At 45.6% G+C, this 23,171-nt stretch overlaps 1 protein-coding gene across 1 annotated transcript; it reads left to right on the top strand.

Annotated features, from left to right (window-relative positions):
* Nucleotides 1-9,066: 9,066 nt before the first annotated feature.
* LOC123402288 (tuliposide A-converting enzyme 1, chloroplastic-like) lies at nt 9,067-10,404 on the top strand. The gene has a single exon (XM_045096189.1). The coding sequence runs from the start codon at nt 9,280-9,282 to the stop codon at nt 10,246-10,248; it is 969 nt and encodes a 322-aa protein (XP_044952124.1). The 5' UTR covers nt 9,067-9,279; the 3' UTR covers nt 10,249-10,404.
* The last annotated feature ends 12,767 nt before the right edge of the window (nt 10,405-23,171 follow it).

Consider the following 23,171-nt stretch of genomic DNA (forward strand, 5'->3'; position numbering starts at 1 on the left):
CAGGTTTTCTATGCGTAGATTCTATGCACGAGTAGAACACAAAAGGTTGTGGGCGGTGATTTGTCAATTTCTTGCCGCTACTAGTCTTATTCTTTTCCGGTGGTATTGTGGGATGGAGCGGCCCGGACCGACTTTACACATACGCTTACGTGAGACTGGTTCCACCGACAAACATGCACACCGTGCATAAAGGTGGCTAGCGGGTGTCTGTTTCTCCCACTCTAGTCGGATTGGATTTGATGAAAAGGGTCCTTATGAAGGGTAAATAGCTTTGGCATATCATCGTTGTGGCTGTCACGTAGGTAAGAAAGCGTTCCTGCTAGAAACCCAAATCAGCCACGTAAAACTTGCAACAACAATTAGAGGACGTCTAACTTGTTTTTGCAGGGTTTGACATGTGATGTGATATGGCCAAAGTTGTGATGTTGCATGTATGATGTATGAGATGATCATGTTATTGTAATAGGTTTCACGACTTGCATGTCGATGAGTATGACAACCGGCAGGAGCCATAGGAGTTGTCTTAATTTATTGTATGAGATGCAACGCCATGTGCTTACTACTTTTACTTCATTGCTAACGGTTAGCTATAGTAGTAGTGATAGTAGTAGTTGGCGTGACGACTTCACGGAGACACGATGATGGAGATCATGGTGTCACGCCGGTGACGATGATGATCATACGATGCCTGAAGATGGAGATCGAAAGAGCAAAGATGATAATGGCCATATCATGTCACTATATGATTGCATTGTGGTGTTTATCATGTTTTTCATCTTATTGCTTAGAACGACGGTAGCATAATAAGATGATCCCTCTTAAAACATCGAGAACGTATTCCCCTAAGTGTGCACCGTTGCGAAGGATCGTTGTCTCGAAGCACCACGTGATGATCGGATGTGATAGATTCTAACGTTCGCATACAACGGGTGTAAGCCAGATTTACACACGCGAAACACCTAGGTTGACTCGACGAGCTTAGCATGTACAGACATGACCTCGAATACAAGAGACCGAAAGGTCGAAGATGAGTCGTATGGTTGAATACGATCAGCATGAAGTTGCTCACCATGGTGACTAGTCCGTCTCACGTGATGATCGGACACGGGTTAGTCAACATGGATCATGTATCACTTAGATGACTAGAGGGATGTCGATTTAAGTGGGAGTTCATACTTAATTTGATTATATGAACTTAATTGTCATGAATTTAGTCTAAAAGTTGTCTTTATAAATATTGTAGATGGCCAACGTCAACCTCAATTTCAACGCATTCCTAGAGAAAAACAAGCTGAAAGATGATGGTAGCAACTATGCGGACTGGGTTCGCAACTTGAAGCTCATCCTTGAAGCAGCCAAAAAGGCTTATGTCCTTGATGCACCGCTAGGTGACCCTCCCGCTCCCGCAGCAGCCCAGGACATTCTGAACGTCTAGCAAACGCGGAGTGATGACTACTCTCTGGTTAGGTGTCGCATGTTATACAGTTTAGAAACGGGGCTCCAAAGGCGTTTTGAGCAACACGGTGCATATGAGATGTTCCAAGAGCTGAAGCTAATTTTTCAAGCTCATCCCGTGTCGAGAGATAGGAAGTCTCTGACAAGTTCTTTAGCTGTAAGATGGAGGAGAACAGTTCTGTCAGTGAGCACATACTCAAAATGTCTGGGTTACACGGTCGTCTGACTTCACTTGGAGTCGAACTTCCGGATGATGCTATAATTGATAGAATCCTCCAGTCTCTCCCACCAAGCTACAAAGGCTTTGTGCTTAACTACAACATGCAAGGGATGGAGAAGACCATTCCCGAGTTGTACTCGATGTTCAAGTCTGCAGAAGTAGAAATCAAGAAAGAGCATCAAGTGTTGATGGTCAACAAGACCACTAGTTTCAAGAAGGGCAAGGGTAAGAATAACTTCAAGAAAGACGGCAAAGCCGTTGCCGCGCCCGGTAAGACAGATACCGGGAAGAAGAAAAATATTGGACCCAAGCCTGAGACTGAGTGCTTCTATTGCAAGGGAAAGGGTCACTGTAAGCGGAACTGCCCCAAATACTTAGCGGACAAGAAGGCCGGCAACGTTAAAGGTATATGTGATATACATGTTATTGATGTGTACCTTACCAGCGCTCGTAGTAGCTCCTGGGTATTTGATACCGGTGTTGTTGCTCACATTTGCAACTCAAAGCAGGAACTGCGGAATAAGCGGCGACTGGCCAAGGACGAGGTGACGATGCGCGTCGGGAATGGTTCCAAGGTCGATGTGATCGCCGCCGGCACGCTGCCTCTACATCTACCGTCGGGATTAGTTTTAAACCTTAATAATTGTTATTTAGTACCAGCTTTGAGCATGAATATTGTATCAGGGTCTTGCTTAATGCGAGATGACTACTCATTTAAGTCAGAGAATAATGGTTGTTCTATTTATATGAGTGATATGTTTTATGGCCATGCTCCGCTGGTGAATGGTTTATTCTTGATGAATCTCGATCGTGATGTTACACATATTCATAGTGTGAGTACCAAAAGATGTAAAGTTGATAATGATAGTCCCACATACTTGTGGCACTGCCGTCTTGGTCATATCAGGGTTAAGCGCATGAAGAAGCTCCATGCTGATGGACTATTAGAGTCTCTTGACTTTGAATCATTTGACACATGCGAACCGTGCCTCATGGGCAAGATGACTAAGACTCCATTCTCAGGAATAATGCAGAGAGCAACCGACTTATTGGAAATAATACATACTGATGTGTGTGGTCCAATGAATGTTGAAGCTCGCGGTGGCTATCGTTATGTTCTCACTCTCACCGATGATTTGAGTAGGTATGGGTATATCTACTTGATGAAGCACAAATCTGGGACGTTTGAAAAGTTCAAGGAATTTCAGAGTGAGGTTGAGAATCAACGTGACAGAAAAATTAAATGTCTACGATCTGATCGTGGAGGAGAATATTTGAGTCACGAGTTTGGCACACACCTAAGGAAGTGTTGAATCGTTTCACAACTGACGCCGCCTGACACACCGCAACGCAACGGAGTGTCTGAACGTCGTAATCGCACTTTATTAGATATGATACGATCTTTGATGTCTCTTACTGACTTACCGCTATCATTTTGGGGATACGCATTAGAAACTGCAGCATTCACTTTAAATAGGACAACGTCTAAATCCGTTGAGAGGACACCGTATGAAATATGGTTTGGCAAGAAACCTAAGTTGTCGTTTCTTAAAGTTTGGGGCTGCGATGCTTATGTGAAGAAACTTCAACCAGAAAAGCTCGAACCCAAAGCGGAGAAATGCGTATTCATAGGATAACCTAAGGAAACTATTGGGTATACCTTCTATCTTAGATCCGAAGGTAAAAGCTTTGTTGCCAAGAACGTATCATTTCTAGAGAAAGAGTGTCTCTCTAAAGAAGTAAGTGGGAGGAAGGTAGAACTTGATGAGGTAGTTACACCCCCTATCGAACAGGATAGTAGCGCAGCGTGGGAAGTTGTTCCTCTGGCGCCTACACCAACTGAAGAGGAAGTTAATGATAATGATCATGAAGCTTCATATCAAGTTACTACTGAACCGCGAAGGTCCACGAGGGCACGCTCCGCACCAGAGTGGTACGACAACCGTGTGATGGAAATCATGTTGTTAGACAACGGTGAACCTTCGAACTATGAAGAAGCGATGGCGGGCCCGGATTCCAACAAATGGCTTGAAGCTATGAAATCCGAGATAGGATCCATGTATGAGAACAAAGTATGGACTTTGGTGGACTTGCCCGATGACCGGCGAGCCATAGAAAATAAATGGATCTTCAAGAAGAAGACTGATGCAGACGGTAATGTAACCGTTTATAAAGCTCGACTTGTCGCAAAGGGTTTTCAACAAATTCAAGGAGTTGACTACGAAGAGACTTTCTCTCCCGTAGCAAAGCTGAAATCAGTTCGAATCATGTTAGCGATTGCCGCCTTTTATGATTATGAAATTTGGCAAATGGACGTCAAAACAACGTTCCTTAACGGGAACCTTAAGGAAGAGCTGTATATGATGCAACCACAAGATTTTTTCGACCCTAAGGGTGCTAACAAAGTGTGCAAGCTCCAGCGCTCCATCTATGGGCTGGTGCAAGCATCTCGGAGTTGGAACATTCGCTTTAATGAGGTGATTAAAGCGTTTGGGTTCATACAGGTTTATGGAGAAGCCTGTCTGTACAAGAAAGTGAGTGGGAGCTCTGTAGCTTTCCTCATACTGTATGTGGATGACATATTATTGATGGGGAACAATACAAAAATGTTGGAGAGCATAAAGGCATATTTGAACAAGAGTTTTTCAATGAAGGACCTTGGAGAAGCTGCATACATATTAGGCATCAAGATCTATAGAGATAGATCGAGACGCCTCATAGGTCTTTCGCAAAGCACATAACTTGACAAGATATTGAAGAAGTTTAATATGGAAAACTCAAAGAAAGGGTTCTTGCCAGTTTTGCAAGGTATGAGATTGAGTAAGACTCAGTCGCCGACCACGGCAGCAGATAGAGAGAAGATGAGTATTGTCCCCTATGCCTCAGCCGTAGGCTCTCTAATGTATGCCATGCTGTGTACCAGACCTGATATAAACCTTGCCATAAGTTTGGTAGGGAGGTACCAAAGTGATCCCGGTATGGAACACTGGACAGCGGTCAAGAATATCCTTAAGTACCTGAAAAGCACTAAGGAAATGTTTCTCGTTTATGGAGGTGGCGAAGAGCTCGTCGTAAAGGGTTACGTCGACGCTAGCTTCGACATAGATCCGGATGACTCTAAGTCACAGACCGAATACGTATATGTTTTGAATGGTGGGGCAGTGAGCTGGTGCAGCAGCAAGCAAGAAGTCGTGGAAGCATCAACATGTGAAGCGGAGTACATAGCTGCTTCAGAAGCAACTCATGAAGGAATTTGGATGAAGGAGCTCATCACCGACCTTGGAGTGGTTCCAAGCGCGTCGGGTCCAATGACACTCTTTTGTGATAACACTGGGGCCATTGCCATAGCCAAGGAGCCCGGGTTTCACCGGAAGACGAAGCACATCAAGCCGCTACAACTCCATCCAGGACCATGTCCAGAGTGGAGTAATAGATATTTGTAAAGTACACACGGATCTGAATATTGCACACCCGTTGACTAAACCTCTTCCACGAGCAAAACATGATCAACACCATAATGTTATGGGAGTTCGATACATCACAATGTAACTAGATTATTGACTCTAGTGCAAGTGGGAGACTGTTGGAAATATGCCCTAGAGGCACTAATAAAATGGTTATTATCATATTTCCTTGTTCATGATAATCGTCTATTGTTCATGCTATAATTGTATTAACAGGAAACAGTAATACATGTGTGAATAAATAGATCACAATGTGTCCCTAGCAAGCCTCTAGTTGGCTAGCTCGTTAGTCAATGGATGATCATGGTTTCCTGATCATGGGCATTAGATGTCATTGATAACGGGATCACATCATTGGGAGAATGATGTGATGGCAAGACCCAATCCTAAGCATAGCACTAGATCGTATTGTTCGTATGCTAAAGCTTTTCTAATGTCAAGTGTCTTTTCCTTCGACCGTGAGATTGTGCAACTCCCGGATGCCGTAGGAGTGCTTTGGGTGTATCAAACGTCACAACGTAACTGGGTGACTATAAAGGTGCACTACGAGTACCTCCGAAAGTGTCTGTTGGGTTGGTACGAATCGAGATCGGGATTTTGTCACTCCGTGTGACGGAGAGGTATCTCTAGGCCCACTCGGTAGAACATCATCATGAGCTCAATGTGACTAAGGAGTTAGTCACACGATGACGTGCTACGGAACGAGTAAAGAGACTTATCGGTAACGAGATTGAACAAGGTATAGGTATACCGACGATCGAATCTCGGGCAAGTTATATACTGATAGACAAAGGGAATTGTATACGGGATTGATTGAATCCTTGACATCGTGGTTCATCCGATGAGATCATCGTTGAGCAAGTGGGAGCCACCATGGGTATCCAGACCCCGCTGATGGTTATTGGCCGGAGAGGTGTCTCGGTCATGTCTGCCTGTCTCCCGGACCCGTAGGGTCTACACACTTAAGGTTCGATGACGCTAGGGTTATAGGGAATTGTTATACGAGGTTATCGAAAGTTGTTCGGAGTCCCGGATGAGATCCCGGACATCACGAGGAGCTCCGGAATGGTCCGGAGGTAAAGATTGATATATAGGACGGATGGTTTCGGACACCGGAAGTGTTTCGGGCATCACCGGTAACGTACCGGGACCACCGGGACCACCGGAGGTGGCCCCGGGGGTTCACCGAAGGGGGGCAACGACCCCGGGAGGTTGGATGGGCCAAGTGGGGGAGGGAACCAGCCCCTAGGTAGGCTGGTGCGCCCCCCCCCACTCAGCCCAATGCGCAGGGGAGAGGGGAGGGGGGCAAACCCTAAGCCAGGTGGGCCTAAGGCCCACCAGGGGTGCGCCACACCCCTCCTCCCCTCCTGGCCGCCACCTCCTGGTGCAGATGGGGCTGCCGCACCCCTTGGGGGTGGGAACCCTAAGGGTTGCGCCCCCTCCCTCTCCCCCTATATATAGTTGAGGTTTCGGGGCTGTTTTGCATACACTTTTCCCTCTCCCTCGGCGCGGCCCTACGCTTCTTTCTCCTCCTCTCTGCCGGTGCTTGGCGAAGCCCTGCCGGGAGACCTCGTCTCTCCATCGACACCGCGTCGTCGTGCTGCCGGAGTTCTTCCCCAACCTCTCCCTCCTCCTTGCTGGATCAAGGTGCGGGAGACGTCACCGGGCTGCACGTGTGTTGAACGCGGAGGTGCCGTAGTTCGGCACTAGATCGGAATCACACCGCGATTTGAATCGCCGCGAGTACGACTCCATCAACCGCGTTCTAGTAACGCTTCCGCTTAGCGATCTTCAAAGATATGAAGATGCTCTCACCCCTCTCTCGTTGCTGGTCTCTCCATAGGAAGATCTGAATATGCGTAGGAAATTTTTTGAATTTATGCTACGTTACTCAACATATACCCGGCGCGCCGGCCGAGTCTTCCGCCGGTCGTGCGCGGGACGTGGGATTCACTTTTAATCAAGTGGTCCTCGTTCACCCATCCAGCCCATGTGCAGCAGACTCTTTCCTAGCCAAATATCCAGTGCCTTATCCATCCACCAACCGTTCTTCTTCCTCCTCCAGCTCTTCTCCTGGCCATTGAAAAAGCTTCGAGAGCATGGAATGAAAAGCTTCAATCCATGATAAAAAGCTTCAATCATTGAAAAAGCTTCGACTGTTGGTTTGAAAAAGCTTCATGTCCACGACCATGTCCGACCAGTTCAACCGCGAGATGCGCCCCCGCAGATCCCGACCCGCAGTGCTGCAACCGTTGACATAAAATGATACAACCGTTGATGAATAAAGCTGCAATCATACATATAAAAAGCTACAAACGGTCATTGCCATGGCGGAATGCTGCAACCGTTGTCCTAAAATGCTTCAACCGTTGATGAAAAAAGCTGCAACTGAAACAATAGAGAGCGCATTAATCGAGCGCTGCTAAAAGATAATAGTTGCAACCCTTTACAGAAAAGCTTCGACCGTAGAGGAAAAAAGTTCCAACCATTGGAAGAGAAAGCTACAACCATACACTGCACAATCAGAAAAGTTGTAACCGTTCTAGAAAAAGGTTCAACCGTATGTGTGAAAAGCTTCAACGAGCGACGACCAGGGGAAAAGGTTTTGACCGCCGCAGCCTCTCCTACAAGCAACGAGCTTGACAACAACACAAGTACTGACGAGCGGCTCCGACGAGCACGTTGACGAGCGCGCCGACGAGCGGCTCCAGCGAGCGGTGGCTCCGGCAAACAAGCCGACGAGCAGCTTCGGCGAGCAAGCCGACGAGCAGCTCCAGAGAGCGGTTCCGCCGAGCATGCTGGCTTGCACGCCGACGAGCGTGCGAGCACGCCGATGGACAAGCTAGCGGGAGGCGGTGAGAGCGAGAAGGGGATTTTTTTTTCTTTTTTTTTCTGGATCGGACGGTTACATGTGCATGTATCCTACGCTGGGGCGTTGACCGGGTGAGACGTCTGCGCCAGCGCACAGCGTTGCCCTATTTTTTATGATGCGAGAAGGGTTAGGTTCTCTTTCACTTCACTTTTGATGGGCGAATCGGAGGACCTCGGGAGTTGGCGTGCACCTCTCAAGTTTGAGTTTTTTTTTCCTTTTTGGCTGGCTGGTGCTCAGGAACACGTGTTGGACTTCTGATCGTCTTCTCGGGCTCTTGGCCTTCAACATCAGCCGTCCGTCTTTGCCCTCAATGTCGAGACTGTTCGCCTGCGATATCTCATGTTTGGTAGGAGACAAAGAAAAAACGAAGATTAAGAGCATCTTCAACACGCGCTCAAAAACTACTCCGCGCGTTAAAAGATTCGTTTTTTGGACGTCAGACAGCTCCAACAGATGCTGTAAAACAGTGCGCGCGCTAAAAACTTTTGGGCACGCGTTTAAAAATGCTATCGCACGCAGCATATTTGGTGCGCCGGTTTGTGCGCGCAGCAAACTCTAAGCTGCTGCATGTGGAGCCGTTAGACCGGGCTGGATTGGACGCGGAACTAGTGCGCGTCTGTTGGAGATGCTCCGGTCCCCGCGTTTTAAAAATGCTACAGTGATGCATTAAGAGCAAGTATAATAGAGCTGAGTCAGCTGGCTATAAGGAATAAATTAATATATTTTTGTTTAGTTAGAGAAAAGAAAAGAGCAGAGAGAAGGTAAGTGGGCTCTTAGCTAAGAGCCAGTTCTAGCACGTGCTCCTAGGCATTTTATGAATATGAAAGGTGGACCATATAATGAAGAAGTAGTATACTTTTGCAATGAACTATTGTACATGTTGGCTATAAAATGGACTATAAATGACATAAGAATAGCTTATAACCAGCCGCTGGCTATGCTATTGTACTTGCTTTAAATAATTTATTGGACGTGAATTTTTACGCTGCCATTGAAGATGCTCTGAATGGAAAGCTTGTGAAATACGCTTGCAATAAGCCAATAATCGTCCGTCCCTTTTACTCCTGTCGAGATCACACGAGCAGGGACAACGGCAGGCCAGCGTGTACTTTGACTTGGCTGCTGCCTGAACGATGGCGTGTCGGCAGCTGAATCAAAGCTTCGGCAGATGGCGTGCCAAGACTTCTCTTTGAGCTAATCAATGGCGGACTGGTATAGGAGTATTAATTAGTGGCCTCCTCCCCTCATCTCTTGGCCACGCCTCTTCCATGCATATGCGCGCGATGGATCCAGCTCCAGCTGCCAGCAAGATGCTGTTCGACTCGCCGGCGTTCCGCGTCCACGGGGACGGCCGCGTGGAGCGCTTCTTGGGCACGGACACCACCCAGCCGGGCTTGGACGCCGCCACCGGCGTCACCTCCAAGGACGTCGTCCTCGACGCCGCCACCGGCGTCTCCGCCCGCCTCTACCTACCCGTGCTCCCCGAGGACGGGAGGCTGCCCATCCTCGTCTACTTCCACGGCGGCGCCCTGGTCCTCGGCTCGGCCGCGTCCCAGATGTACCACGGCTACCTCAACTCCCTCGCCTCCAGGGCCGGCGTCCTGGCCGTGTCGGTCGACTACCGCCTCGCGCCGGAGCACCCGATCCCGGCGGCCTACGACGACTCCTGGATAGCGCTCGCCTGGGCCGCGTCGAGGGCCGACCCGTGGCTGACGGAGCACGGCGACGCCGCGCGCATCTTCCTCGCCGGCGACAGCGCCGGCGCCAACATCGTCCACAACATGGCCATGATGGCCGGCGGCACTGACCACGACGGTTTACCCGCAGGGGCGGTGGTGGAGCGTGCGATCCTGCTGCACCCCATGTTCGGAGGGAAGGAGGCGGTGGACGGCGAGGCGCCCCTCACGAGAGAGTACATGGAGAAGCTCTGGACCCTGATATGCCCGCCGGAAAGCGAGCTAGGGGTGGACGACCCGAGGCTGAACCCGACGGCTCCTGGGGCGCCGAGCTTGCGCGCGCTGGCTGGCCGGAGGCTGCTGGTCTGCTCCGCCGAGAGGGACTTCCAGCGCGCGAGGGCCGCGGCGTATTATGAGGCCGTCAAGGGGAGCGGGTGGCCCGGCACGGCGGAGTGGGTGGAGTCTCCGGGGGAGGAGCACGGCTTCTTCCTCCTCCAGCCAGACCGCGACGAGTCATCGGCACTCATGGTTCGGGTCGTCGCCTTCCTCTCCGGCCAATGATCTTACATACTTTTCTGGGTCAATAATATATATTTTTGCCAGTCAATACTCAATAAGACGTTATTAGTTTTAAATTTTGGAAACAAAATAAATTCGGGCAACACCGAAATATGTGAAATTTCGGAAATTACTTTGAATTTTGAGATTTCACCTTTATTCATTTTTTTTAGGTAGCTTTATTCATCTTTAGTCTTTACCTAATAAATAATAAAGCACGAAGTGCTTACAACCATCCAAATTACCTTTAAAGTTGACGAGAATTATCCACCAGTGCAATCCATAAGTAAGAAAAACGTTTTGTCATATAATCGCCACATAAAAAAAAACGCACGCACCACCCCACCCGCCCACCGCATCTCCGCGCCCGCCCCCCAAACTTCTCGACGGTCACCGGGATTGCCCGGCCACCACCGCCCTCACTGAGATGTGGGCCTGGGCAGCAGCTTCGTGTGCAGCGGAGGCAATGCCGGAAAGAAAACTTGCGATTGGGAACGAGAAAGGAGAAAGGACACTTCGTGTGCATGCTCTCTTTTTTTAGACTAGCAAAAGGGTCCATGCGTTGCAATGGGAGAAAGAAATACCACACGGCACATTCTCTTAATTTATAAAAAATGTCTATAATTTGAGAATTTATAGTTACGATACAAATAAAGATGGTCTTATCCTACAAAAATGCAGTTCAAAATTTCACAGGTCTTCTATTTTAACACGGCTTGCATGTAGATTTAATACGTACAAAGAATCAGTCAAGTGACCTTCAGTTTCATCTCTAATCCTGATTTTGTTGACGTGTTCATTCCCAACCCGGATGAGTACCGGTACGAAAGAAAGACGAATAATGACTTATTTATTAAGATTGCACCCTACATAGTATTTTTATTAAACGTTTAACAGATAAAATAATATCATATTTAAATTCTACATATTTTTCTAATCAAATTCCATGTATAATATGTCAAATTTGGAGTTACGGTTTAAAAGATATGAGTATTTAAGAAATATTTAATATATACTACGAGTTTAATGTCATAAACAGTAAAGTTTTTTTTGTAAAATCACCTCGGTGGGTTTTCCAACGAAAGCGATAGCCTCTTTATTATTAGGTAAAGATAATGCCCCGCGCGTTGCTGCGGGATTTTTTTGTGGGTTTTCAGAGTAACATCCACATGCCAAAGAAGATAACAATATGAATAAATAATATGACAAATTTCATATTCAAAGATGTTACTACACTATAGATTGCCAGTGTACAATTTGATGAACTGCATTCTGTAATTCTTCTTGGGTATGTTATCTACAGAACTCAGATTGCATGGAAGATAAATATTGTATTGCAGAAATTAAAATACAAAGATGCAGCAGAAAAATAGTGGCAATTGTCTTAGAAACATATGAGTTGAAGGCATTGGATTTCAAAACCGAACCTGATCTGTGGACTATCTTGTCTTTCATCTTCAACAAAAACCTGGATGGGTGGGGCAGAATCAAGGGACACCTTGAGAAAGTGGTTGCATGGAGAATCTGGTACAGAAAATAGAGGCCACATCGAGGCTGCAGATCTGTCAGGGCCAACACACACGGTACCAACAAGCAATATGTGTCAAATATCAAAATCGCTAATGATGGAAGATCACGACACTGAGCTCAATTGCTCTGCATAGATCCCTTCAGTAGTACTCCAACACTCAAGATATCACCGATAGGGGATCGTCGTTGTTTTGTCGTAACACCACATATGTCATTCATATATGGTTCCAAGAAAGTGTGCACATATGTCAAATAATAAGAAAGTGTGCACATATGTCATTCATATATGGTTCCAAGAAGAATGAAAAAAAATCTTATCGATCTTTGCTTTGGGATAACACCACAAAACTTCTGATTACATGATATCAAAAGGATGAATAACTGTTCAAGCACACATGAGATCAGTGGCAAACAAATAATTCAAACAAAAAATGTGTTCAAGCACTGAATTAATCAAACTATGAAGACTACATGCACTTCTACTATAAACAATTGATAAATCACCAGTTCCATTGTTAAATAAGGGAGGTGTAATACAAAAAAAAATCAAGAACCACTTTACTGTAAACTAAGATCACTGGCAAAAAAACTAAGATCAGTGATAAACAAATAACTGAAATAAATGTACCTTCCAGGACTGAACCAATCAACTGAAGACCTGCTACTTGATAAATCATGTGGAGCTTTTCTTGTGGACCTCGGTGCTGGTCAGCCAACGTCTGAAGAACCGACTGGGAAGACGTGCAGTGGTGAACAGCAGAGACCTGGAAGTTATGGAGACGACGGGAACGTTGCACCTCCGCTGCTTAATTAGATAGGAACTGCATACCCTGCTGGAGGAAGGGGATATAGATCTACCGGTCTCTGTTGCAAGAAAATACTGGAATCTGTTGGAGATTTGGAAAGGTGAAAAGGGGGAGGTGCTTTTTTTTGAACCGGGCAACCCCTTTTCCATTACTCACATAACGGAAATACAAGCCCTGTTTTGTCCAAAAAGGAAACCAGAAAAAGGGGTGCGAGTTCAGAGCATTCTTGGGAAACCTACACATAGACACTCGTCATCGAGCAGCCTATCGTAGGGCAAAAACCCAAGAACACCCATAACACGCACAGAACCACTACCAAGTTTAAAGAGACAAGCTGTAAATAGTATATTACACAGGTCCACGCCTGATATTACTCCACACATGGGAGACCATCAACCAGAAGCACTAAGTGCCAGCAACTCCAACCATCAGCAACCATCCTCTGGGGCCGCACATATCCTCAGCATATTTGACGCGTTCATCTTCAGCATCTTCGCGCCCCTCTCCATCGCCAGTTTATCGTCCCGTGTAAGGAGTCCTGCCCAATACGTCAGGAATCCACAAGTAGAATAGACCACATCAAAAGGATACCCCAACTTTTTCCTCTCAAACGTCGCGCTATTGCGGCAGTTCCACAGTGCCCAGCAAACAGCAGCTAAACCAAAAGTATAAAACCTCGCACCATTAGGCATATATGTAAAACACCAAGCATAAAATTGCCACAAATTATCAGGGCCATTACTAGTCCCCACCATACACCCCACTGTTCTCCAAACCACTCTAGCCACAGGGCAGGAAAAACACAAATGTTGTGAAGTCTCCCTTTCTGAGCAAAAAGAACATCTAGGGTTACCTTTCCATTTCCTCCTATTCATCACATCTCGTGTGAGAATAGCATCCTGAAACAGCTGCCATAGGAAAATTTGAATCTTAAGAGGTAATTTTGCACTCCAGATCCAGCGAAAATCACAACCAGCAATATTTTTCTCCAAATGCTCATATATAGATTTAGTAGAAAACCTTTTTCCAAACTTCCATCTAATCTGGTCCGGATCATCACGTAAAACCCATTGATCCACCACTGCATTCAGCTCTGCCAATTGGCCCGCCAGAATAGGCGTCAGTTGTCTCCTAAACAGATCACCTCCCTCCCAGGCTTTAAAATCCCTCACAGTAATATCCTGATTATTACAAATATAAAACTGTTCCGAATACAAAAAATTTAAAGGAGGAGTATCATTCACCGAATCATGCCACAATCTAGTCATATTACCAGATCTCAAGATCACCTCTCTACCAGCCATATAATGCGGCTTAACTTTCATAATAGCCTTCCAAATAGGAGAATCAGAAAACTTACTAGAGATAGATGTCACATCAACTCTCCTAAAGTACTTAGCCCTAATCACATCTTGCCACAACCCTTGTTGTGTTTCTAACTTCCACCACCATTTGACTAACAAGCTCACATTCTGCTTATGTAAGTTTTTCACCCCCAGGCCCCCTTTTTTCTTGGACCTACAGATACGATCCCACCTGACAAGATGATATCTCTTGTTTCCCTCAGATTCCCGCCAAAAACATTTCTTCCTGTGCTTATCCAGTTTATATATGACCATCTTAGGAAGCATAAACATAGCCATATAGTAATACACTATGCTAGTTAAGGATGAGTTCATCAGGATCAACCTGCCCCCCGAAGATGCAGAATTCCCAATCCAGGCTTCACAACATTTACGAAATTTCTCATCTAAAAACATCCAGTCAACACTCCTGAGACTAGACCCACTTATAGGAACTCCTAGATATTTCATAGGGAGATGACCTATCTGACAGTTAAACATGTCAGCATAAGTATTTATAATAATGTCATCACCACCCACACAGAACACCTCACTTTTCTCAAAATTGATTTTCAAACCTGACATCATCTCAAAAATATATAGCAAGAGTTTCATATTAACAACAGCAGTGATATCATGCTCAATACATATAACAGTATCATCTGCATACTGCAGAATAGCCACACCATCTTCAACAAGGTCAAAGGCCAAACCTGTAAACAATTTCTCCTTCTGGGCATTTCTCACCATCTTAGAGAGGGCCTCCACAGCAATATTGAACAAGAAGGGGGAGAAAGGATCACCTTGTCTGACCCCTTTATGACTTTGGAAGTACGGGCCTTTCTCATTATTCAACTTGATACATACCGTGCCATCATAAAGGATTTTTTTAATCCAACCACACCAAGTTTCTCCAAAACCCCTGTTCTTGTGACACTCCAAAAGGAACTCCCAGTTAATCTTATCGTAAGCTTTTTCAAAATCCAGTTTTAGGACTACACCACATCTTTTCTTCCTCTGAGTATGATGTAAAATCTCATGTAAGGTAAGGATACCATCCATAATATTTCTATGTTTAATAAAAGCATTTTGATGTCTACTAATGAGCACATCAGAGTAAAGAGCCACCCTGTCGTTTAGAACCTTAGTAATTAGCTTATATGGGCAACGAAGCAGACAAATAGGTCTGTATTGTTGGATCTTTTTAGCTCCATCCAGCTTAGGAAGCAGAGTAATCACCCCATAGTTCAAACGAGCCACATCCAACGAATTATTATGGAACACATCAAACAGTCTCATCAGATCTTTCTTAACAAACCCCCAACAGTGTTTATAAAATTCGACAGGTATATTATCTGGACCTGGAGCTTTATTACTTTCCATAGAAAATAAGGCTTTCTTCACCTCCTCCTGCGTAAATTTACCAGTGATAAACTCATCATCTTCCATACCAATTTTTTCCCCACTGGACCAAGTATTAGGATCCAGGTGGAACATATTACCATTCGCAGGACCAAATAGCTCTTTGTAAAAGTCTGTTGCATGTCTCATTAGGTTTTGCGTCCCCTCAATCACCACATCTCCATTAACAAGAGAATGTATAGTATTTTTCCTCTTTCTACCATTAGCCACTCTATGAAAAAAAGTTGTATTACGATCCCCTTTTAACAACCATCTCTCATTAGATTGCTGGAGCCAAAAAATCTCATCATTATAAAGAATCTCATTATACTCAGCATATAATGCAGTTCTTTGCTCATAAACCTCAGGATCCAAAGGTCCAATCTCTTCCATCTTTTCAATCTCTTCCAATTCTTTCTTAATCTCATCTTTTCTTTTCCTACTATGACCAAATCTGTTTGATCCCCACCCATTAAAATATTTCTTGATACGCTTCAATTTAATATTGAGAATATCAATAGGATCATCTGCCCTAACCGCTTTATCCCAGATGCTCTTAGCCTTAGGAAAGAATTCCTCATTCTTAAGCCAAGAAAGCTCAAAATCTAAATTCTCTCTCCCCCGGAGCACTTCTCACCTCCATTCCAGTGGATAACAGCAAGGGATTATGATCCGAAACCTCCCTCACCAGCTTACGGACAGAAACCAAAGGATACATATCTTCCCAACTAAAACTCATCAAAACCCTATCTAATTTTTCCAAAGTAGGGTGATGTTGCTTATTAGTCCACGTATACTTCCCTCCTCCCATATCAATCTCTCTTAGGCCCAGGGAGTTGATAACATCATTAAATTTCGCCACAAACTTGAGATTACCATGTTTTTTATTCTTCTCCTGCACCCCTCTAATGATATTAAAATCTCCCCCAATAATGTAAGGGACATCAATATTACTACATGTGGCAAGCATTTCATCTAGGAAATCGTCTTTACGATCATCATGTGCCGCACCATACACCACAACCAACACCCAGATGCATTTGTTTCTTACATCAAAAACACGAGCCTGCATCATAAAGTTCCCCAACGTCCACGAAATCAATTCCAAGCTCTCTTTCTTAACCCCACAAAGGATACCTCCAGATCTTCCCACTGAGGGTAAAAAATTCCAAACAAAAAAACCACCAGGGTCCACTCTACTTAAGTATTTGACAGGAAACTCTTCTCTCTTGGTTTCTTGAAAACCAACAAAATCAAGAGAATGATCTTTAATAATATCAGCAAAACAGGAAGCCATCCCTTTTCTACCCGCCTCCCTACAATTCCAAAAGACCCCTTTCATATAACACCTTTAGAATTTTTCCTTCCTCTGGGGCCCCTCTTAGGAATCTCATTGGGGGCACCCATCTTCTGATCCAAGGATGTACCATTCTTCTGACTCCTAGTAACAGGTCTAGCTATCACCACGGGTTTCTTAATTCTATTCTTTTTTCTAGATCTCACAATAGTAAACTCATCCTCCTCCATATTGCCTTCTTCCATCCATCCCAACTCCAAAGGAGTAACTACCCCATTAGCATTGATCAAAGACATATTATTAACATCTTCCTCACCTTCCACTACATCCTCTCTTTTCACCCTAGCATTATTATTTCTAAATTTCTCCAATTCCCTAATAATATCAATATTAACAAAATCATTATCAGGAATAATCACCCCCATCTTAGAAGCAGCTAACATCATTTTTTGATTGGATAAAGCATCAAAAGAGTTGTGAGAATGTAGTGTACCTTCTGCATTCCTTTTCTTGACAGCAGCAACAGCCTTCAACTGCACATCCTCCATCTTGCTTTGCACATTACGAAGATTGAATCTCAAATTTTCCTCAGTAGCCAAGGGAGGAGTAGGAATCACCTCCACTTCCACAGCATTGTCAGGAGATTCCACCTTTCCAGTATCACATTCCCCCTTCTCAGCATCAACAGGAGTCACCTAAGGAGCAATTCTCACCACATCAGCAAAGGATTTTATTTCACTCACAGGAGATCTCATTTTTTTGTTCATATCACCATCAGGAATATTACCACTTACAAGTTTTTCATCTTCCATGAATTCCATAGCCATAGAATCAATTAACGGAGAAGTATGCAAGGATACATCAGATTCTATGCTCTCTTGAGATTCCTGGATTTGTTCTCTTTTACCCCCAAATTGCTCATTCTCATTTTTCTCCTCCACAAACTTCCTGGGACTAGTATCAATTCTAGGTTTTCTATTTTTATTATCATCTACATCCTCATTTTTTTCCTTATCCATGTGCTTACCAGCACTAAGGAGAGATTTACCACGATTAGGATCTCTCACCAGGATCTGATCCACTTCAAAGTAGAAATCATAAAAATGTTCCCCCAAAACAGCCTCAGCTACAGATGGGATCTCATCCACACTCCTGCAACCAATCTTCACCCTAGCAGAAGCAGGACGATGTAAGGTAGCATAGTCAATCTCCAAGGAGACACCAATCAAGGAAGCCACATAAGCCATGTTTCTCTCACTTCTCTTATCCAGAGGCACATTACTAACTTTAACCCATGCTACCTCCATCACTCCCTTAGATCCAACCGCAGAGGACCATTTAGTAACATTCACAACAGCACCACTAGTTTTAAGCACAATGCGACCCACATAACAAATTTGAGCAACAGCTCTAGGATTAGGAAATCTCACTACAAACACTCCTGGTCCGATGGCATGAGCAGAACACCGCCATCCAGTGGCAAGATAATCACTTAAATCTAGCTCCATCTGCCTAGTAGACGTCTCCCCCTCAACTATACTCACAACAATATTGTTGGATCTCTCTTTCATCAAATTCGCAGAGCATGAATCATGTATGTAATAAAATCCCTGTCCCCTTGTTTGGAACGCACACATAGATGCAGCACAACTCCAAGGAAGAAACTCACAGCAAACAGAAGCTAGATGTCCTAAGCGGCCACATCTCTCACAAAATTCTTGAGCACAGAACGCAGGAGCGTGTTCTCGAGACTTGCATATGGGGCATGGATCATGATTACTGGAAGGGTTCACCTGATTAGCTTTTGGGCCTTGATTCCGACGCAGAGGTGTGGAGATTTGTCGCTCTGTTCCCTCACCCGCAGATCCAGAGGACCCCTGGCTCTTGGGAACCCAAATCCCACCCTCAGCCGTCTGCTTCCCCATTGCAGCCTCCTCCCACCATGAGGTGTCATCAGATCCAGAGGCGACATTCGACGTAGAGGAGTTGTTGTTGCCGCCGTCATCCCGCTTCCAGGAGAACTTCCGGTCACCACCACGACCGCCGCCCCTTCCAGGAGCAGGACCAGGCCCGCGTGCCCCGCGACCGGGTTCCCCCCGTCGGCCACCACGGAATTCTAGGTCTCCATCTCCCATCGGCGAAGGAGACGTGGTCACCGCTGCGAAGGAGCGTGGGTCTCCCCCGACTTTCCCTCTCCACCAGCCAAAGGAATCACTCTCGCTCGATCTAGGGTTTCTCGACGGCGCCGACCAGAAGTGGGAGAACGCCTCCTCTAGGTCAAGCCGCGGTGTGGCTCGGGGTCTTATTGTAGGGGAACGTCGCATGGCAAACAAAAAAAATTCTACGCGCACGAAGACCTATCATGGTGATGTCCATCTACGAGAGGGGATGTGTGATCTACGTACCCTTGTAGAATGTACAGCAGAAGCGTTAGTGAACGCGGTTGATGTAGTGGAACGTCCTCACGTCCCTCGATCCGCCCCGCGAACCGTCCCGCGATCAGTCCCACGATCTAGTGCCGAACGGACGGCACCTCCGCGTTCAGCACACGTACAGCTCGACGATGATCTCGGCCTTCTTGATCCAGCAAGAGAGACGGAGAGGTAGATGAGTTCTCCGGCAGCGTGACGGTGCTCCGGAGGTTGGTGGTGATCTAATCTCAGCAGGGCTCCGCCCGAGCTCCGCAGAAACGCGACCTATAGGTAAAACCGTGGAGATATGTGGTCGGGCTGCCGTGGCAAAGTTGTCTCAAATCAGCCCTAAAACCTCCGTATATATAGGGGGAAGAGGGGGAGCCTTGCCTTGGGGTCCAAGGACCCCCAAGGGGTTCGGCCGAGCCAAGGGGGGCAACCCTCCCCTTCCAAACCGAGTCCAACTAGGTTTGGAAGGAGGAGTCCTTCCCCTTTTTCCCTCCTCCTCTTTTTTTTCTCTTTGATTTTCTTCCTATGGCGCATAGGGCCTTCTTGGGCTGTCCCACCAGCCCACTAAGGGCTGGTGCGCCACCCCAAAGGCCTATGGGCTTCCCCGGGGTGGGTTGCCCCCCCCCCTGGTGAACACCCGGAACCCATTCGTCATTCTCGGTACATTCCCGGTAACTCCGAAAACCTTCCGGTAATCAAATGAGGTCATCCTATATATCAATCTTCGTTTCCGGACCATTCCGGAAACCCTCGTGATGTCTGTGATCTCATCCGGGACTCCGAACAACATTCGGTAACCAACCATATAACTCAAATACGCATAAAACAACGTCGAACCTTAAGTGTGCACACCCTGCGGGTTCGAGAACTATGCAGACATGACCCGAGTGACTCCTCGGTCAATATCCAATAGCAGGACCTGGATGCCCATATTGGGTCCCACATATTCTACGAAGATCTTATTGTTTGAACCTCAGTGCCAAGGATTCATATAATCCTGTATGTCATTCCCTTTGTCCTTCGGAATGTTACTTGCCCGAGATTTGATCGTCAGTATCCGCATACCTATTTCAATCTCGTTTACCGGCAAGTCTCTTTACTCGTTCCGTAATACAAGATCCCGCAACTTACACTAAGTCACATTTCTTGCAAGGCTTGTGTGTGATGTTGTATTATCGAGTGGGCCCCGAGATACCTCTCTGTCACACGGAGTGACAAATCCCAGTCTCGATCCATACTAACTCAACGAACACCTTCGGATATACCTGTAGAGCATCTTTATAGTCACCCAGTTACGTTGCGACGTTTGATACACATAAAGCATTCCTCCGGTGTCACTGAGTTATATGATCTCATGGTCATAGGAACAAATACTTGACACGCAGAAAACAGTAGCAACAAAATGACACGATCAACATGCTACGTCTATTAGTTTGGGTCTAGTCCATCACGTGATTCTCCTAATGACGTGATCCAGTTATCAAGCAACAACACCTTGTTCATAATCAGAAGACACTCACTATCTTTGATCAACTGGCTAGACAACTAGAGGCTTGCTAGGGACAATGTTTTGTCTATGTATCCACACATGTATATAAGTCTTCATTCAATACAATTATAGCATGGATAATAAATGATTATCTTGATACAGGAATTATAATAATAACTATATTTAGTATTGCCTCTAGGGCATAATTCCAACAGTCTCCCACTTGCACTAGAGTCAATAATCTAGCCCTCACATCATCATGCGAATTACATTGTAATAAATCTAACACCCATACAGTTCTGGTGTTGATCATGCTTTGCCCGTGGAAGAGGTTTAGTCAGCGGGTCTGCTACATTCAGATCCGTGTGCACTTTGCATATATTCACGTCCTCCCCTTCGACGTAGTCACGGATGAGGTTGAACCGTCGTTTGATGTGTCTGGACTTCTTGTGAAACCGTGGTTCCTTTGCTAGGGCAATGGCACCCGTGTTGTTACAGAACAAGGTTATTGGATTCAGTGCGCTTGGGACCACTCCAAGATCCGTCATGAACTGCTTCATCGAGTCACCCTCCTTAGCCGCCTCCGAGGCAGCCATGTACTCCGCTTCACATGTAGAATCTGCTACGACGCTTTGCTTGGAACTGCACCAGCTTACCGCACCCCCATTAAGAATAAATACGTATCCGGTCTGCGACTTAGAGTCGTCCGGATCTGTGTCAAATCTTGCATCGACGTAACCCTTTACGGCGAGCTCTTCGTCACCTCCATACACGAGAAACATCTCCTTAGTCCTTTTCAGGTACTTCAGGACATTCTTGACCGCCGTCCAGTGATCCACTCCTGGATTACTCTGGAACCTACCTGCCATACTTATGGCCAGGCTAACGTCCGGTCTAGTGCACAACATTGCATACATGATAGAACCTATGGCTGAAGCATAGGGGACGGTGCTCATATGCTCTCTATCCTCATCAGTTGCTGGGCACTGAGTCTTACTCAATCTCGTACCTTGTAAAACTGGCAAGAACCCTTTCTTGGACTGTTCCATTTTGAACCTCTTCAAAACTTTATCAAGGTATGTGCTTTGTGAAAGTCCTATGAGGCGTTTTGATCTATCCCTGTAGATCTTAATGCCTAGAATGTAAGCAGCTTCTCCCAGGTCCTTCATAGAGAAACTTTTATTCAAGTAATCCTTTATGCTCTCCAAAAACTCTACGTTGTTTCCAATCAGCAATATGTCATCCACATATAATATTAGAAACGCCACAGAGCTCCCACTCACTTTCTTGTAAATACAAGATTCTCCAACCACTTGTATAAACCCAAATGCTTTGATCACCTCATCAAAGCGTTTGTTCCAACTCCGAGATGCTTGCACCAGTCCATAAATGGATCGCTGGAGCTTGCACACCTTGTTAGCATTCTTAGGATCGACAAAACCTTCGGGTTGCATCATATACAATTCTTCCTTAAGGAAACCGTTAAGGAACGCCGTTTTGACATCCATCTGCCAGATTTCATAATCGAAAAATGCAGCTATTGCTAACATGATTCTGACGGACTTAAGCATCGCTACGGGTGAGAATGTCTCATCGTAGTCAACTCCTTGAACTTGTGAAAAACCCTTTGCCACAAGTCGAGCTTTATAAACGGTCACATTGTCGTCAGCGTCCGTCTTCCTCTTAAAGATCCATTTGTTCTGAATAGCCTTGCGGCCCTCAGGCAGTTCCTCCAAAGTCCACACTTTGTTCTCATACATGGATCCTATCTCGGACTTCATGGCTTCTAGCCATTTGTTGGAATCTGGGCCCACCATTGCTTCTTCATAATTTGCAGGTTCATTGTTGTCCAACAACATGATTGACAAGACGGGATCACCATACCACTCTGGAGCAGCACGTGGTCTCGTCGACCTGCGTGGTTCGACAGAAACTTGAACCGGAGTTTCATGATCATCATCATTAACTTCCTCCTCAACCGGCGTCGCAACGACAGAGGTTTCCCCTTGCCCTGTGCCACCATCCAGAGGGATGAGAGGTTCGACAACCTCGTCAAGTTCTATCTTCCTCCCACTCAATTCTCTCGAGAGAAACTCCTTCTCGAGAAAAGCTCTGTTTTTAGCAACAAACACTTTGCCCTCGGATTTGAGATAGAAGGTGTACCCAACTGTCTCTTTTGGGTAACCTATGAAGATGCACTTCTCCGGTTTGGGTTCCAGCTTTTCAAGCTGAAGTTTTTTGACATAAGCATCACATCCCCAAACTTTAAGAAACGACAACTTTGGCCTTTTGCCATACCACAGTTCGTATGGTGTCGTCTCAACGGATTTTGATGGTGCCCTATTTAAAGTTAATGCAGCTGTTTCTAATGCATAACCCCAAAACGATAATGGCAAATCGGTAAGAGACATCATAGATAGCACCATCTCTAATAAAGTACGATTATGACGTTCGGACACACCATTACGCTGTGGTGTTCCAGGCGGTGTAAACTGTGAAACAATTCCACATTGTCTTAAGTGAGCACCAAACTCGAAACTCAGATATTCACCCCCACGATCAGACCGTAGGAACTTGATCTTCTTGTTATGATGATTTTCAACTTCACTCTGAAATTGCTTGAACTTTTCAAATGTTTCA

Source organism: Hordeum vulgare, chromosome 6H, assembly GCF_904849725.1.
Source record: "Hordeum vulgare subsp. vulgare chromosome 6H, MorexV3_pseudomolecules_assembly, whole genome shotgun sequence".
NCBI classification, from domain to species: Eukaryota; Viridiplantae; Streptophyta; class Magnoliopsida; order Poales; family Poaceae; genus Hordeum; species Hordeum vulgare.